This window comes from Anser brachyrhynchus (genome assembly GCF_964034855.1).
Source record: "Anser brachyrhynchus genome assembly, chromosome: 2".
Lineage (NCBI taxonomy): Eukaryota > Metazoa > Chordata > Aves > Anseriformes > Anatidae > Anser > Anser brachyrhynchus.
In genome coordinates this window covers 102655968-102674259 of record NC_137695.1, presented here as the reverse complement: position 1 = coordinate 102674259, position 18292 = coordinate 102655968, and the positions used below count along the sequence as shown (strand labels likewise).

Below are 18292 nucleotides of genomic sequence, written 5' to 3'. Positions count from 1 at the left end.
AGAGGGAAAAAAAGGCCCGTTTTCCTCCAGGATGGGAGGTTCCCGTCCCCCAGCAACTCTAGTTTAAAGCCCTCTACACCAGCTTGGCAAGCCTGTGACCAGAGATGCTCTTCCCCTGCTCTGGCAGGTGGGCTCCATCAGCTCCCAGAAGACTAGGTTTCTCAAAGTGACTCCCATGGTCTAAGTAGCCAAACCCCTGTCTGTGGCACCAGACCTGCAAACATCTGTTGATTTGCCAGCATCAAATGTGTATTGGATTTATGTGGCAAGGGTTTGGTAGCGGTGGTCTGCAGGGGTGACGTCTGTGAGCAGAGCCCAGGAGATGCCCCATTTCAGAGCAGAGCCAGCTTCAGCTGGCTCCAAAAGGGACCCACCACTGGCCAGAGGTGAGCCAGTGAGCAACACTGGTTGGGCCTCTGGGAGAGCAAAGTTAATGAAGGGAAAAAGAACTGCTGCACAACACCAGCTGGGAGAGAGGAGTGAGAAAATGGGAGAGACAGCCCTGTAGACACCATGGTCAGTGCAGAAGGAGGGCAGGAGGTGCTCCAGGCCCCAGAGCAGAAGTTCCCCTGTGGCCCCTGGTGGAGAAGGCTGTCCCCCTGCAGCCCATGGGTCCCACGGCAGAGCAGATCTCCACACTGCAGCCTGAGGAGGAGCCCCCGGTGGAGCAGGTGGATGTGGCCTGGAGGAGGCTGCGGCCCATGGAGAGCCCCCGCAGGAGCAGGCCCCGGGCCGGAGCTGCAGCCCGTGGAGAGGAGCCCACGCAGGAGCAGGGGGTCTGGGGGGAGCTGCCGCCCGTGGGGGACCCGTGCTGGAGCAGTTTGCTCCTGACAGATGGCCCCTGTGGTACAGAGCCATGTGGGAGCAGTTCTTGAAGAGCTGCTGCCAAACAGGATCAGTTCGGGAAGGACGGCATCCCGTGGGAGGGACCCCACGTGGAGCAGGGGCAGAGAGTGACTGTGAAGGAGCGGTGGAGACGACGCATTAGGGACTGACCACAGCCCCCATTCCCCATTCCCCTGCACTACTCAGGGGGATGATGTAGAAGAGGCTAGATGGAGATGAAAGGTGGGTTTAGTTTATTTTTAATTTCTCATTGCTCTAGTCTGCTAGTGGTAGGCAATAAATTATATTGATCTTCCTATGTTGAGTCTGTTTTACCTGTAGCAATCACTGATGAGTGATCTCCCTGCCCTTATCTCAACCGTTGAGCCCTTTCTGTCATATTTTCTCCCCCTTTTCATTTGAGAAGGGGGAGTGAGAGAGTGACTATGGTGGAGTTTTGCTGCCCAGCAGGGTAAAATCACCACAGACTCGCCATTTCAGTCCCCTTCCCTTTGACCAACAGGACTGATGAAGAAAGTGCCTACACTCCGGAGTCCCTTGCTGCTGCTCCCAGGGCTCCGTAATCCCTCTTAATACTCCTCAGACTGTTCAGTGAATGTGTCATGTTAGAGGCAGAGCTGCAATGTAGCTCAGGAAGGGACTGAGTGAAGAAAGATTCACATTAAAGGTAGCCATGAAGTGAAGACTTCTGCTGAGTCTTCTTTCAGCTCTTTACAACAGCTCACATCAGCTAGCTGGCCTCAGATGCTGCAGGCTGAACTCCTGGAGCTGGGTGGGGAGTATGCCCAGTGCTCTGATGGGGCTGGGAGCATGAGTGGAACTGGGAATGCATTACTCACATGTGGAGACAAATTCTGTCCACTCAAGAGGAAGTTGATCTTTTTATCTGGGAGTGACAAATTCACACATGAGGACTTTGTGATGTTTGTGGTCTGAGATGATACCTGAAAGTTGGGATCTGGCACCTTCCACAAATACTTTGAGAGCATTACATGAAAAATGTCATTTTGAATAAGCATAAGATATTGTTTGGGAGAACTCTGATGAACAACAAACCAATAAGAATTATTAACATTCTGAAAATTAGCCAGTATAGTAGCTCAGAAAATATGAGTTCTAGTACTTTGCTGAGTAATGATTTATACTAAAATCAATGATACCAAACTTGTCTATTAAATGTACTAACATATAGAAAATCATTTTGTGAATATTCTAGAGATCCTTATGTATCTGGTATATTAAATATTAAAAATTATCATTGTAGACATGAGCTTGCAGCCATCGTGGGTGCACTGAATTAAATTTTACAGACGCAGATAAGTAAATTTATCTTTCACATCACCTCTTGCCTTGATAGTCATCTTGTGCTTAATTGCTTGACTGAAATTCAACCTTGGATACCTTTGTGATTTCTCTCTACATGAAGTCAGCCAAAAATGAATTGGTATTGATTAGCATCATCACTGTGAAAAGGTGAACTTTGAGGCTTAGAATTTGTGGTTGTGTATTTTGGCAGATGCTTTGTAAAAACTTAGGGGGTTCTGGTGTACCAAATCTATCATAGATATTTGTAAGATATTATGCTTGTATATTTATTTAGAAAGATACAGATTTTGTAATTCACTGAACAGTGTTTGAATAACTATAAATCTGAGCAATCTGAGGGAGAAATAATTTGTTGGTAGATAGAACTATGTGATTCTTTTCTAGTTACTGTATATAAATTCAGTGGATAAAGTTTAAAGACATCATTAGGAACACATGAGCATCTAGCATAGTTTTGAGTATTGCAGTTAACATCTTACACTCCTGTCACTAGTGGGAAGACCACGAGGGGAAAAAATAAAAATAAAAAAGAGGAAAGGTCAATCCCTATTCCATGTTTAATATTAGTACAGATGCTTATCACATTCTAGAGGATTTAGTTTTATATTTCTAAGACTGTGAGGTAGCACAAATGTAAAATATGCAAGCTTTTCACTCTATCTTTCTCTACCCAGATGGGAAAAACAAACAAACAACAAAAATGACAACAACAAAGTTAGTAGTTTAGTAGCTGTGTAAAGTCTTTTTATACAAGGAGAAATCCATAATGTAAAGATAATTACTGTATAGTAGTATATGGTTTGAAAAGTTAAAATTAGTTCCCAGTTAGTCTGCCAATATGATGCAGAGCGTAAAAGAAATATATTCCTTCCTGTCTTGCTACTGTACATAATCTTAGATCAAAAGCCCATTTCAGTTGTAAGAACTGTTTTGAGCTGTCTCCAAACAGTACCTTCAACAGCATATCAACGTGTTAAGACTTACCAAAGTTTTAAGAGTAGGTACGTGTATTTTTTTTTTTTAAGAGGAACATGTAATCCATTACAAAAAGGAACAGCCTGAGGAAGAATCTTTTTGTTGGCAGAATAAAATAACTCTAAACATAATCCATTCAATTTTTACCTCTGAGAAGTTGCTTTTTTAGTTGGTACCTATTCTCTGTATTTATGTGAATGGACTTAGAATTTGGATATGGCTCTAATGAATTTGGTAATAAGTGTATTCTTATAATTTCTGAGTTCTTTTGTCTCTGTTTTCCCATTTATTCCATTTGCTAATAAAGTGTCCATACCTAAATGACAGAAAGCTTTGGGTAGTATGGGTCTCATTTTCAAACAGAGAATATCATGGCTGGGTTCTGATGTATACATGGAAACGTTCTGAATCATCAGCACTGCTGTTTCTATATTACTGGTCTTCGTTATCAGTAACAATGCTTGTGGAGAAAAAAACACTTTGGTTTTTCTTTTTTCCTACTTTGCTCAATCTTTGGGGAAATCTTCTAGTTTATCAAAACACTATCTAGAGAAATATCTGGAAAAGAATATGATTGTTGTTAGTAAATACTAATACTTCCTATTTTCCATTTAATATGATTTTTGTCTTTACCAGGCAGACAAAAAATACTTATTTGCACTTGGATTCTATGTGTATATATATATATATATATATATATATATAATAAAATACATATACTTCAAAGGATCATTTGTCCTTTGATAATTTAAATATGTTCTTGAGAATCCTAGCAAACTGCATGAATGATTGATATGTTTGCTCATTTTCATTTTGATCCATGCTTCTAAATGAATATATATTTTCATGCATATTGTTTCATCTTTTCCTGACATTTTCTTTCCTGGAGGCTTTGCACAGTATTTAAGAAAATTCAAATGGCATGAAAAATATAATGAAATGATTTTAAATGGATTAATTTTTGTGACTCATTGTTAATGTTTGATTTTACTTAGGAAGAACTTTACCAAGTATGTATCTATCTTCAACTAGACAACAGGTTGGAATATACTTACGCCTTCACTCTTATCTGGCTACAATTCAGCCCCAGTTAGAAAGCTATTTTACTTTTGAGGGGAAATGTGATTCAATTTCTTTTGGTTTTTTTTTTCCACATATATAAGCTATTTGCTCTTGAAGATATGGTTTTGACTGAGGAAAATAGGAGCTGCTGACTCACTATAGCTGCCCAAGTTGAAGGATAAAAAAATATTTAAATGTAAGATTGAATAACTTTTCTCAGTTTTTCCATTTTTCCATTTTTTTACATTCACTGTTTTCAGTTATAATTTATGTGGTCTTAAACAAAAACAACAACCAAATAACCAAACCACAAAAAAACCCACACCCACTTTTTATCGCTATCTGTGTTCTATTAAAATCTAATACTACATAGTATAATGTCCCTGGAACAGGACACTGTAACATTTAGGCATGTGCCTATCTATATGTATACATATGTATGTCTCTTTACATATATGTAAAATTTATGTTTTAGTATCTACATATATTGCTGTATGTTCAACTTATTTACAGTCAAGACCATGACATAAAATGGTCAGACCAGAAAGACTAAAACAGGCTTCTCAGTGTGCAAACAATGTGATTTGATAGTGTCATGTAGCATTCTTTTGAACAAAGGCTTCTCAGCCTCAGTGTGTTGAACTCTCTGTGAAAGAAACAAAAGTAGACAGGGATCCTGTCATTGAAACAGTTTGAGCTGGCTTTTGTGGTTATCTGGAGACCTTTTAACACAACGGCACCACTCTTCCTATGAGTTTAGTTGCATGGCTGGATGTCTTTTTTAGTAATGTAAAAAGATGTGACAGTTTACGTCAAAACAGGTAAGCCTAATTCTGAGTTTAGTTAAATTCAGTTGTGAGGAGCTGGTCAAATATATATATATTTGTATATATATAAATATATATATTTGTATATATATGTATATGTACATATATATGTACAATACGTACATATACATGTATTATGCCTTGGTATTCCAAACACTTTGCATAGTTTCATTACTGAGAACACTTCTGGTCCATGGGACATGTGAAGAACTAGGGCCTTAAAGAACTGAAAATTTTCTAGAAATAAGGTGGGAAGAGACAAGTTTATTAACTTAGCTAGATAATCACATTGTTACAATTAACAGGGTCTGAATTAAGTTTCTCTGATGTCTCATTCTCTTTGTTTTACATACAGCAGCTTTTCATTATCTGCCAGAAATTTATTTTAGAATAAAAGTAAGCAATATATGAAAAACAAAACAAACAAACAAACAAAACCCCACCCACCTCTCTATTTCTTTCTAAAGCCTTCCTTGCCTAGAATAATGTGCCTTCCACTGTTGTCAGTCTCCATACTTTTATCAAATAGTTGATTCTGTCCTTCATTGAACTAAAAATTGTAAAGATCCTAATATTTTTACTTTTGTATATGAGCAGTTTTCATATTTTTTTTAGTCCATTGAAAGAACCTGAATCTTTCATTTGCACATTTTTAATCTATTTTAATCTGTTTTAATCTTTTGATAAGTATCTATTGATAATAACTTGTTAGTAGTAAGTACTTGCAATCATAATCTTCCAATAAATATGTTAGTACCAGTTTGGGCTATAAAGATCAACTTGTTTTACCTCTGTTTTTCATTTTTAAATCTGAGGAGCATTTATTACATTCTTGACACAACCTCTATCTCCTTGTCTCTGAATAAAATCAGCTGTGAGATAATTACGTCCTATGACTAGTAATGTGGCTTTTTGTTGCTACTTTTAATTTCTCCTGTATGTGGATTAGATTTGTGAATTAAGAAAACTTGTTTTTCCTAAATTAAGGTAGCACTAGTGATTATAAAAGATAATTATGTTAAGATTATTAATTATGATGTTAAGAAATAGGGTAGTGTGAAAACTTAAAATCTTTCCTTTGGTTATTAGGATAGTAGTCTCTAGTGATGAAGACTTAATTTATCACTTCAGTATAATGAATATTTATTGTAGTAATTCTAAAGTAAAAACAGACAATACATGAAAATGTGATTATACTTCATCTTTAGGGAAGTAGAAAGTGAACTTTGACACTGTCAGACCAAAATCAATCTCAGTGTAATTTAAAAGAGTTTTTTTAATAGTGTTGTTCCATAAATAGAATGGAAAGAAATAAGATTTTGGTTGCTAGTTACTATTTTAAAATGTTATCTATCTTATGATTTACTATTATGAAAATACAATTTATGAAAAACTTGTTGTTCAAGTTCTTGACTTTACATACCATGGAAAAGTACTACATCTTGGACTGATTTTTAAGATGCCCACCTTATTTTGAGGTGAGGCTGTTAGCTTCTTCTTATAATAAAAAACAGATTTTATTTTATTATTCCACTTCCCTTTTCTTTTTTGTTTGTTCTCTTGCTCCCCCCATAAATTCTTCCCAGGTGGAAAGGCTGAAGCTTGAGAATACCTCTGAATGGGGAAAGAGAGAAAGACTTGAAGCAGAAAAGCAAAGTTTGGAAGAAGAAATCAGAACACTGAAGTTGCAGGTGAAAGAAAGTCAGGGACTTCTGGAAATGAAAAATAAAGCAACACCAATTAAGTTGAGCTGTGATCGTCAAAATATACAAAGTAAGCTGCTGGTTAAAAATAAGGTATGTGCATTTCTTAGTTTGATTACTTGGGGAGGATGAAGAATTACTATTTCAAAATGAAAATAATAATAATAATAAAAGCTGTCCCTAAAACAAGAGCTATAAAAGACAGAACATCTGTGTTTGTGCATACTAGATATGCACAATTAGTGCTCAGTGACTTTGAATTTCTGCAGGGTACAGAAACGGAAAGATTTTTTTCATTTTTAAAAAGAACCATGGGAAATTATAAATCTGAAAAGAAGACTATGGAGCAAAAGTTATGACCAGGAGGAACTGAATAGATTAATTAATCTTTGGTAGCTACAGAGTCCTGATAAAGGTCAAAGCAAACAAAATGTGAGACAAATCATTTATCTGTCTTTCTGAATATTTAATCTCTTTTTCAGGAAAGAGAAAACTGAAGGAGGAATAATATTTCTTATTTTATATTCTTCTAAAATCTGTTCACTTCTAAACCATTATTGTATAGCTATAAATAATGATGTGATAAATTATTCAGAGACACTTATCTCTGGGTATTTCTTCTATCTTATGATTTTCTATGCCAGTACATTAAGTAGTAATCCAGAAGACTTCCACTTTCATTGAGACTCTGAAAGCTGTATAAGAGAAAGCAAAATCTAACAACAAAAAAAAGTAAACGTACATACTTGATGTTGCAAACTGGGCAATGAGAAGCATTCTTATTTGCTTAGATAAGAAATCTTTTAATGCCATTTTATGTGCATTTAGTGTTGAACAATACCAACTAGAGGAACTAGGACCAGATTCGAGGTATTGTTACACTAGGTAATTTTTCTTGGGAAAGATGAGGAGAGAGCCTATTCTATACCTGAGGTCTGCTTCTAAATGTAATGATTTTCCTGTATTTCTGTGGTGGCTCAGGAACAGCAAATTGTATTTCACATATATAGTTTACCTTTATAGAATATCTTCTTATACAATGAACATCTGTTTTTGATTTTCCATTACTGGTATTTATCATATCATATGATATGAAGATTTTCATGATTTCTTTGTAATGCAAGTAATTTGAGGTTAGAGACATGGCCAGAAAGATGGATATCCGCTTTGGCATGTTACTGTATTTCAAATACCTTTTAGTTATCTAGATTTTTTTTTTTTTTAATGTTACTTGCATAGAATATTAGACATCTGTGATCAGGTCTATCTGTTAGTATCATGGCTGTGAGAATACTTTACATCCTTTTATCAATGTCAAAAGGTGGATACGAAGCTCTAGTATCTCTCTTTTCCTATTATAAAAGTGCATGTTCCTGTAGTGTTTGCATTTTCATAGCTGGTGATTTCAGGATAAGATTGTCTTCAAAACTATCAACTATCAGTTTCAATGAGAAAATTAAAAATGATAATTTATTAGCAGATGAAACTGTAAACCATCATCTAGTAGCTTGATAGTAGTTATCATCCAAAGAATAGGATGGGAAAAGATTTATTTGCAGCTGTTCTCTCTGTGATTCACAATAACTCCTGCAAATCATGGAATCACAGAACATCATCAAAAAACATAGAATGACTTTGGATTCTAATCCAAAAGCCTTTTTTTTTTTTCTTCCTTTTTTTTTTTTTTTCTGGCATGGTAGTTTGAGTTCAATTAAAATAACATGCTATACACAAGACTAGAAGAGTGCATAAGGATTTCTGTATGACATGGGTGATGGTTAGATGTTTAGGTAAGCAAAAGGAAACATGCAAGATTGAAATCACAGCTATGCAGAGATTTTTATCAATTTTAATATGAATGATTACAGATTTCCATTTACATTTTTTACATTTACATTTACAGATTTACAGGTAATGTGTTGTAGAATGAACTTGAGAGCAAAACAGTTACCTAATACCCTTGCTTCTCCAAAATCTGTATATGCAATATGGAGATCTGTTCTAGTTGTTTAGAACAGCATATAGTGATATTAATTGATGTATGTCTGATTCATACTTTTAAAGGTTATAAACAACCAATTACAACTTTTTTTTTCTTTTATAACAGTTTATAAATGGAATATAACAGAATATTAGGGTATCAAAAGACAGAGGGATATCCTTATGTAAATAATTTCATGTTGACGATGTCTTGCTCTTTAATATGGACACCTCTAAAATATATAGAATGCATGCAATCTCTTGCCATGTATACAAATTGAAGTTCTGAGTAGAAAAGTTAATATGAATCATATTTTGCTCAAAACACGAAGCTTTAATATTACTCTTAGCTGGCAGTATGTTGGTTGAAAATGTTTCCATGTGCAGTTTTTAAAAGGTTAACTCCTGTCATACAAGATGAGAAAAACTGATGAAACAGTTGAGATCAAACGTTGTTACTACATTGTTTTATTGGTAGAAGAATGCCCTTTAAATTAATAGCTGTATTGTTAGATGAGTAGAATGGCAAAAAATATTAAATGGATCTACCTTGTTCATCTATGAAGGGATAAAATGAAGAAAAAAAACTTGTTGATGGTCTAAATCAATACCATCATACTATTTATGGAAAGAGATTTTCTATTTCAGCTGTAAATATCACCTTTAGGCAAATTTATATGTTAATTTCAAGAAATAATAACTGTGTTATTTTGTATTCTCTCTAATTGTTATGCTAAATGTCTGTTTATTAAGTGTTGATTCACTGAATATGTTTTGTAGAGGACTAGTACAGGATCTAAGTCTAGAATGCGAAGCTGTGAAGCTTGGGGATTCATAGACTAATTTATTATTTTTTTAAAACTTTAGTTTCCAACTTTAATATAATAAGACTATAATATTAGAAAAAAATGCATGTATCTTAAAGATGTGATGACATATGCATTTTTATGAAACCATTTTAGCTTAACATTATTTAGCAAGATTGCTAAGTAATGTTAAGCTAATCATCAACAACATCAACATTTTAGGTTTGATTTTTCAAAAGTAGGAAGCACTCAATTTTTTATACAAATTCTTTGAAAAATTAAGATGTGCTGGGTTTACATGGCAAGGTGGTGACAACAGGAAGGGGGCAAGGGCTGCAGGTCTCCTCTCAAAGGCAAGGATGGCAAGGATGGGCTCCAGTGGCCCCACTTCAGGGCATGGCTGGGCCTAGCAGCCAAAATGAGTGAATATCTAACAGGCCACCCTGGCCCTTCCACCAGAATGCCATTGTGGGTGTATCCCCTGCTACACAGGAAATATTTCATTTTTATGATAATGTCTTGAATGAGATTTAATTCTTATAGATATGAACTTCTGTTTTGGAATGATTATGATGTGAATGACATCCTTCCTAAATTTAACCATAACAACCTCTAAAGGTTCTGAGTCTAAATTACCACTTCCTAAATCTATTTGTTTGTTTATTTTTACTCGAATAAGGATTGAATAAGGAACAACAGTTCAATCATTGCTTCTTTAAGATCTGGGAAAATCAAAATAATAACATTTTCAAAAACATGAATTATTTGTTTTATTACTAAAAAACTAATAAACTTTCTGCATCTTTGTCAAAATATTAGTGGAAATATATTTTAAAATTTATAAATTATTCAAAAAATTAATCACATGCTGCAATCTACATGAAGTATGTAAACTGACTTGTATTTCGTATTTGTATACTTGAAGAACAGATACAAGCAACAGATCACACATTCTTTCCTTTTAATCAAATATTGTAGCATGAAATGTCTGAAATCCTAAGTTCAAATCTGACATCTAAAACTAACCAACTAAATGACACTTCCTTCCTTCCCCTGCTACTCCCAGCCCTCTCCCCACCCCTTCCCTCCACCGGCACAGGTCAAAGGAGTGTTTCTTCTCATCCAATTCTTAATAGATTTACCCCTCAGTAGATAGGTTTTATGTTACATTAGGAAATAACAGTTCAAATTATGAAAAATTTTATAAAACTATTTAATTTATATTTTAACCAGAACAGTATCTGCTACAGGGAAAAAAATATATCTTTTTAACTATGGTATTACCTCCTTCCAACTTTACTAAATTTTCTTGAGTTTCACAAGTGACTGGTGCAAATATGGAGCAGCTGCTTCATATTAGAAATAATGTGATAATAGTATAGCAAAAATAAAAGGAAGCAGCACAACTGGAATAAAATATAAACACCTTGTTTCTGCAGGGGCCTTAAATTTCCTTTAAAGCAAAACTGAACAACAAAACAAGAAAACAAACAAGAACAAAACAAATAGAAAAAACGAGTAACATTTTACAATGTACACCAAAACAACTCAGAAAGACCTGATAAATATCCTTTTATTATGTATCAGGAGAAAAAAAAAAAAAACATTACAATTTAGTATTGGATCAGTTATTGTTATTAATCCTATTTTAACACGTTAACAAATGCTCTTTGTAAGTTTATATATATGTATATATATATGTATATGTAGAGCTGTGGAAATAGACTGAGGAAAAGTCTACTGCTACTAGAACTTTTTCCACTTCCTAAATCTTTGTTTTATACCCGTGCTACACTTCTCAGTGATTACATCTTTGAACAGGCTTTAACAATTTTGCCTGCTCATTTCTTGCTTCTCCTTCCACATTTTGTCTCAGAGACCCTTCTGTACTACATTTTGCAACACATAAAGAGTTGTGACTGTCCACTGGTGTGGACTTTTTCTCTTGTCAATCTAATCATTAATCTCAGCTTTAATAATATTTGGGAATTAAAACATTCTCCATTTTTGCAAGTGCTTGGAGCATCTCTGCAGTGCTTTCTTACACTGTGAGAAAAGCCTGTGAGAATAAAAATGAGCTGTTCGACCCCCCCCCCTTTATTTTTTTTTCAGCGTCTGTGTTCCAAATGGAAAAGCCAGTACAAAATGAAATGTTCATGAAGGAGTTATTTTTAGGCTGTTTATAAAGTAGCCTTTTTATAAATACAATGATTAATGAAAACAAATAATGTTTACATCTATTGTCTTTTGCTACCTGGTGGAAAGAAAAAAAAAAAGTATTACCAGGTGCTTTTCATCTCTAAGCAGGAGTGGATTATTTTTTTATTTTTTAGTTTCAGACATCTCTGTATATGTCAAACCTTTGTCTCCAGTGTCTGCAATGTTCTAATAGATTACTGCTAATTATCCCTTTGGATGAGATGCTGTTGGATCAGAATAGAACCATAGGATCATAGAATATCCTGAGTTGGAAGGGACCCACAAGGATCATTGAGTCCAACTCCTGGCTGCACACAGGACCAACAAAAATCAGACACTATGTCTGAGAGTGTTGTCCATACACTTCTTGAACTCCAGCAGACTTGGTGTTGTGACCACTTCCCTGGGGAGCCTGTCCCAGTCCCCAACCACCCTCTTGGTGATGAACCTTTCCCTAACCCCCAGCCTGACCCTCCCCTGTCCCAGATCCATGCCATTTCCTCGGGTCCTGCCGCTGTCCCCAAGGAGCAGAGCTCAGCACCAGCCCCTCCGCTCCCCTGGTGAGGAAGCTTCAGTCCGCCATGTGGCCTCCCCTCAGCCTGCTCTGCTCTGGGCTGAACAAACCAAGAGACCTCAGCCACTCCTCATACATCATCCCCTCCAGACCCTTCACCATATTCACCATTAGAGATCACTAATATGTGTCACGGTAACATGCATTTTATATAGTATGTGAATCACAGGTGTGCATATATATATATATATATATATATTTATTTATAAAAGCAAAATATCAGTTACAGTTTTGGTTATTCAAGTGCTAAATACTTTTCTCTTTTGCTAAAAAAATATAAAATATACTACAGGTAGATTCATACTCTATTTTATTTTTCCTAGAAATATTTGGATCATTTAAAAGTTTATTCATTTTTATTTGTTCCCACTGTTTACTTGAATGTAGAACACTTCTAATGAGATACAGCCTTATTACTCTAAGCTCCATACAAACCTACCGTAAATTATTAACCAGAAAAGTATTTACGGTTACAGTTGTGAAATAAAAATTTAACAAGTGATTGAGAATAATAAAAGGAATGAGATAAGGTGACAAACGCTGCATCTGCACAGATATACATGAACATTTTGGTTCGAAGAAGTAATGGGGCTTTAAGACAGGTCTCCTAGTATCCCCTGTTGAATCGGTATTGGTGTATTGTTGGGTGGTTTTGTACATGCTTTACTGATTTCTTCTGTAGCGGACTATGTGGGAAATTTTGCTTCAGGTATTCACTGTAGTTTTTCCAAGCCCTAAGGGCTTGACAGGGCTGGACCAATGTCACTTTTTGAGGAGGTCTCCTATTGCAGGTGCAGCCCTCAGCACCTGCTGCTGCAGTCTGCTTACCAGCTTTTGCTGTGCTGACTTAATAGTGTGAACACAGACAAATACAGAAGGGAATGCAAATCGCCACCTTGTCAACAGTGGTCAGAGGTCTGAATCAGTCTAGCCCAGCATGTGATCTGCCAGAGGTGCTTCAAGGAGGCACCACAGTATTGAGATGAAACTTTATGATTTGCCTAGGTGAAGTATGAGTAGTAACGGCTTGTAATAATTGCTATGTGTTTCATTACTGGTTTTGTGTCACAGATCTCTTTGATTGAGTTGTTAATGCATTTTTTAACTCTTCATCAGAAAAAATACTCAAGAGAACATTATGGTACTATTGTTAAACACTTTGATACTACAGTTAGCACTGTTCATCCAACGGGGAATTATCTTTGTTTCAATACAAACCTCTGGGACTACTTATTGTGGTGGTTAAGCAGCAGTGGCTGCACAATTTGCGCCCTTAGCAGATTTTTGAAAAGCAGCATGTTTTGTCAGAATTACCACTTGGGATACAGTTGCTTTATACAACTCTTCTTTCTAATCATATTTGTGCTGAAATGGTCAATTCCATCCCTTAGACTGAAACTGGGGGGAGAGATGGACAGAATGGTAAACAGAAATTCATTAATAAAGATATTAATGTTTGGGTAACTATATTTCCCGTTAGGCTTAGTATTCTTTTCCTAATAAATCTTAGACTTTTTTTTCTTCTGTTATTGCACAATATACTTTAAAAATAAAAAGTATTTTTGAAATAAAGGAACATTTATAATTGTACAATCTCATTTTGAATGATAGTAGCAAACTGGATCTATACCTCTATCAGTAGAATCAGAACTGTTCTGTTTTATATTCCTTTATAGTTTTCTCTGTTAAGTTTCGACACTTAGTATTGTAGACCTTTCTAGGGTGCATTTCAGTTGACCCTACTTTCCTTTACTGCTTTAAATACCCTAGTAACTTTGTTTTTGTTGGTATTCCTAAGCTTTCTAAATAATTTCATTTTTTTTCTTTTTTTTTTTCTTTTTTCTCCTGTGGCTTAAGTCAAGTCTTTCTTTGGGTGTCTACTGGTAAGATCTTCCTATGGCATGGAAATTTGTCATTTATCTCTCTTTTCATGTGCCTTCTTCCTTATCTTTTCCCACATTCAATAACTAGGTATTCCAGCATGTAGAAGTTTTCATTTATTTATTTATTTATTTATTTATTTATTTATTTTTCCTGAGTCAGATAAGTATGCTATATTTCTCTTAAGTTTTATTTTTTTCTCCCCTGTTCTTGGACTAGAATGTGGTTTCAGACCATTCCTGAATATCTGTGATAAAAATAAAATTCAGAGTTCTTCCTTAATTAATCTTAATATCTTAATTAATCTTAATATCTTAATTTTTTACACCCCCTCTCCCCCCCCCATTTTATTTATTTCTGGAATATGTTCTTTACATATTGGTGGTGCTAGAAGGTTGGGGATTTTTTATTTTTTTTCTCATAATTAAGCTGTCACTTGGTAAAGACGAATGTATATATGAAATTGTGTTGCTGGTCAATTCAAGTTTTCATTATTCTAAATTCAGCCTATCAAATCTGTCTATTACAGCCTCAATTAGGTAGAAACTTTAGCCGTGTTTGGAATGATATCTGTAAGCTTAACTTCTAGCTTGTATAAAGTGGCTGCTTTGAAGTATCAGACTTTAAGATTTGCTTGTTGACTAATTCATTTTTTAAAGTGGGGAAAAAGGGCTAATTATGGAAATTGGTCTTAATTAGCATTGGGTCTCTTTTTTATTTTTTTCTCCCTTGGAAAAAGATGTGGTTTGTGACATTTCATACCAGGAACATAATGCAGAAACAGACAGCACTAGATGTCTGAAGTATGTGCTTTGTCCTGCTGTGCTATGCTGTTCTCATTGCTTTCAAGATAGCTATCTTGGGTTATTATGTTCATTGAGTCTTCATTCCTGTAAGACTGTTCTAATTTAGGTCTGATGTTTGCCTTTTATGCTGAATGAATTAGTGTTGGAGTCTCTTTCTCCAAGTAATTCTGGTCAAACTTAATTAATAAAGGTTGTCTTTTCATTATACTAAGTTTTTATTTTTATGCTTTTCTATTTATATATTTATTAATTTATTAACTACATAAATAAATCAGGCCTTAAGAGCTGTTTAAAAATTAAGTCTTGTGCAAAAGGAGAAAACTGAAATAGGATCTCTACCTTCTATTTTATTATTAAAAACAAACAAACAAACAAAACTGCATAAACATTATTTTATAAAGCTGAATACCTTTTGTCTGACCCAGTCACTTTCTGTATGCTTTGCTTTGCTCAATTTAGGGATATTGACTTGTCTTAGTTTCAGAGAATTTGTAAGGAAGAAAAATAATGGCTGATGAACAAAGTTACTTCTCCGTCTGAAGAGAATGTCCTTTTATGTATTTATTTATTTATTTATTTAAAGATAGCTTGACCAGAACTTTGTTTAATGCTTAAGAATGAAAAAAAGATGGTTCCTTAAAAAACAAATGTTGTGTCCTACTTCTGCCCTTCATAATGCAGAAACATTGTGGAATAAATTACTTTTTTGGGGGTAAGGGAATAATGTTTAATATTTCTAAACTGTGTTTAATTGTTGTTGAATAGGAGGTACATTAAAAAAATACCTTCAAGACATTCTTAATATAACATGAGCAGAGGAAAGCACATATTTTTCATCATTATTTTGCATTTTGTCTACAGTCAGATATACCAAGAAGTCATTTAAGAGGACTTCAGATACCAAAGTCAACACTGATTTATCCAGTTTCTGATTGGAATATTTGGGGTGATTACTTTATTGTATTGCTCCCTCTCAGCTTGTATTATATGCATTCTTTCATTCACTGATTAATTCCTTCTTTTTTTTCCTGTGTTTTTTCAGATAGGTGACATTGTTTGGTTCCATATGTGTCATCCTATTACCAGGGACATTTATTATCATATTACCAAATGTGTAGTATAAATGAGCAGAAACCATGCTGAAAAGAGATTTTATTTCTTTAGTGCAAAAGAACATACTGTATTCAATACACTATTGTGAATATACCATGCCTGAGCAAGGCATGGTAGAATCTGAAAGTTTTCTAGAAAATATTATTATGTTTTCTCTCATTATAGTGTTTGCAAGAGGTCTTTGAAATTTACCAAGTGATTAATCCATGGAGACTATTATCTTCTTTTGCCAATGTTGTGTACATATATTGTAGCTATAAGAATTGAAATTTCACGTTCTCTTATGTTGTACTACTGCAATTTTGGTATCAGTGTCAAAGTGTGTATGTTGACCTCTACCCAAATATGTCAGAGATCCACCTGTTTCGAAAGGAAAGGGGAGCCAGGAGCTGAGCACAGCACCACGGTCGGACGAGGCAGAGACTTTCATCCTTTCACCAATCCCTCAGCACCTGAGGAAGGAAAGCAGAGTAGATTGGGTGGTGGCAGACTGGGTCAGCTGAAAGTCCAAATCACTAGGCAAGTTCATGGTGACTCTCCAGGAAGCCAGTCAGTGAGGTCTGAGGCCATATTAATGGTTGATTTGGCCAAGCACAGGCATGGCTGCAAATATGACATGGCTACTGGGACTGGAGCCCAGGCAAGTCCCGTGGGAGAGCCTCAGCGTAAAAGCTCCCAAGGGAAGGAAGAGAAGCCTTTGCTTAGGGTTTCCAGCAGAGCATTCTAGAAACACTGTTTTCTGGTCCTTCCCAAGCAGCTGAGGAGCAGGCCCTCAGCTATGCTCTCTGCCCTGAGCCCAGGCAGACAAATCTTAGGAAGGGGATACTGATATTCCCCACTTAGTATCAAATGATTGTATCAGCAGTAGAGCATGGCTAAGAGGCTACAAAGCAATTTTATAATAGAGAGAAGTTCAAGAGGTTCAGCCCATTCTAATCAAAAAAACAAACAAACAAACAAAACTTTTGTCTTTATATTGATTAAATATGATCTATATTTAGTATTGTTTTGTGATTAGTGGTTATTGTAATAAATTAATTGGTTGCCAACATTTATGTCCTTTTGAAGGTCAACAGTGCAAATTGCTGACCTTCAAAGGGATATGACTGTAGCAGACTCTCATAGTTGAGTGGAAATATTTTTCGCCAAGTCTAATGGCCTAGAACTGATTAAGTTGAAATTGGTTACGGTACATTCACACTCTTGTGGTTTTATGATTAGTAGGTGTAAAGGTGTCTGTAGTTCTGAATTATCTTAGACATTTATGTTTCATCATATGTACAGAAGCCACATACCATGATTGAAGAAACTGCTTTTTCACAAGAAGTTATATTTCCAGGTAAGTGTAAGTGAATGCTTTTGCCAGTTCTTCATTGCTGGCTCCAGTGGACTAAAATGGTATCAATTTACATGAAGGATATTGTTTATAAAATCTGGAAGAGCATGGTATTCATATCTACATAATCTGCCTTCTGGCTGCAGTGGGTTAGGTGAAGAAAGCTATTGATGCTTCTCTTTGTTTCAAACACTGATGATTGTTTGAGGGTAAGCTTTTCTTTCATTGGCCTGATTGGGACTTTACAGGAAATGTAAAATATTTAAGAGATGGTAGTTTCTTCTATGCTATGGAAAGATGTGTGGTAACTTTTTGTATTAGTACATGATTGTACATGTAAGAACTGATTGGGGTTGTATGGTTATCTTTGTGAATATATTTTCATATTTTTAATCTTAAAAAAGTCGGTATGTCAGTGTAAAAATATTTTAATGTATGATATTGTTTCTGTTTATAGTATGGAAGTTCCGTTTGACAGATACAATAATAATGTTTATGATTTAGATCAGAATTGATATTTTGGGGTAATCAGATGCATCTCATTATTTAATGCCTTTTTAAGAAGCATACAGTTTCTTAAGATATGAGACACAGCACTGTTTTACTTTCCTGTCCATATAATATATAATGTGTGTGTGTATGTGTGTATATATATATATATATAAAAGCAACTGCAGAGGGATATTTAAGTGATAATACTGTTTTGTTGTTGGGGTGCTTTTTTTTTTTTTTTTTAAATAATGAAGTCTGGAAAACATCAACTCCATAAGCCCAAAGTTTTTATGAAAATACACAATGAGAACATAAGGTCCTAGAATAAACTAAACTGAAAAATGGAAAATCTAGGAAAAGATTTTC

General features: G+C 35.1%; 1 protein-coding gene across 14 annotated transcripts in view; it reads left to right on the top strand.

Moving 5' to 3' along the window:
* Positions 1-18292, top strand: part of CCDC102B (coiled-coil domain containing 102B) — a 164207-nt gene that overhangs the window by 47389 nt on the left and 98526 nt on the right. For 10 of the 14 annotated variants that reach the window (XM_080578657.1, XM_080578658.1, XM_080578655.1 and 7 more), the window contains one exon: positions 6623-6832. The exons of 1 other annotated variant lie outside the window; for it this stretch is intronic. In XM_080578657.1, the coding sequence (XP_080434783.1) occupies positions 6623-6832 (210 nt within the window). Of the gene's footprint in view, positions 1-6622; positions 6833-18292 lie in introns of those variants that run through there. 3 more of the 14 variants (XR_013945976.1, XR_013945977.1, XM_080578649.1) reach the window with 3 other exon arrangements.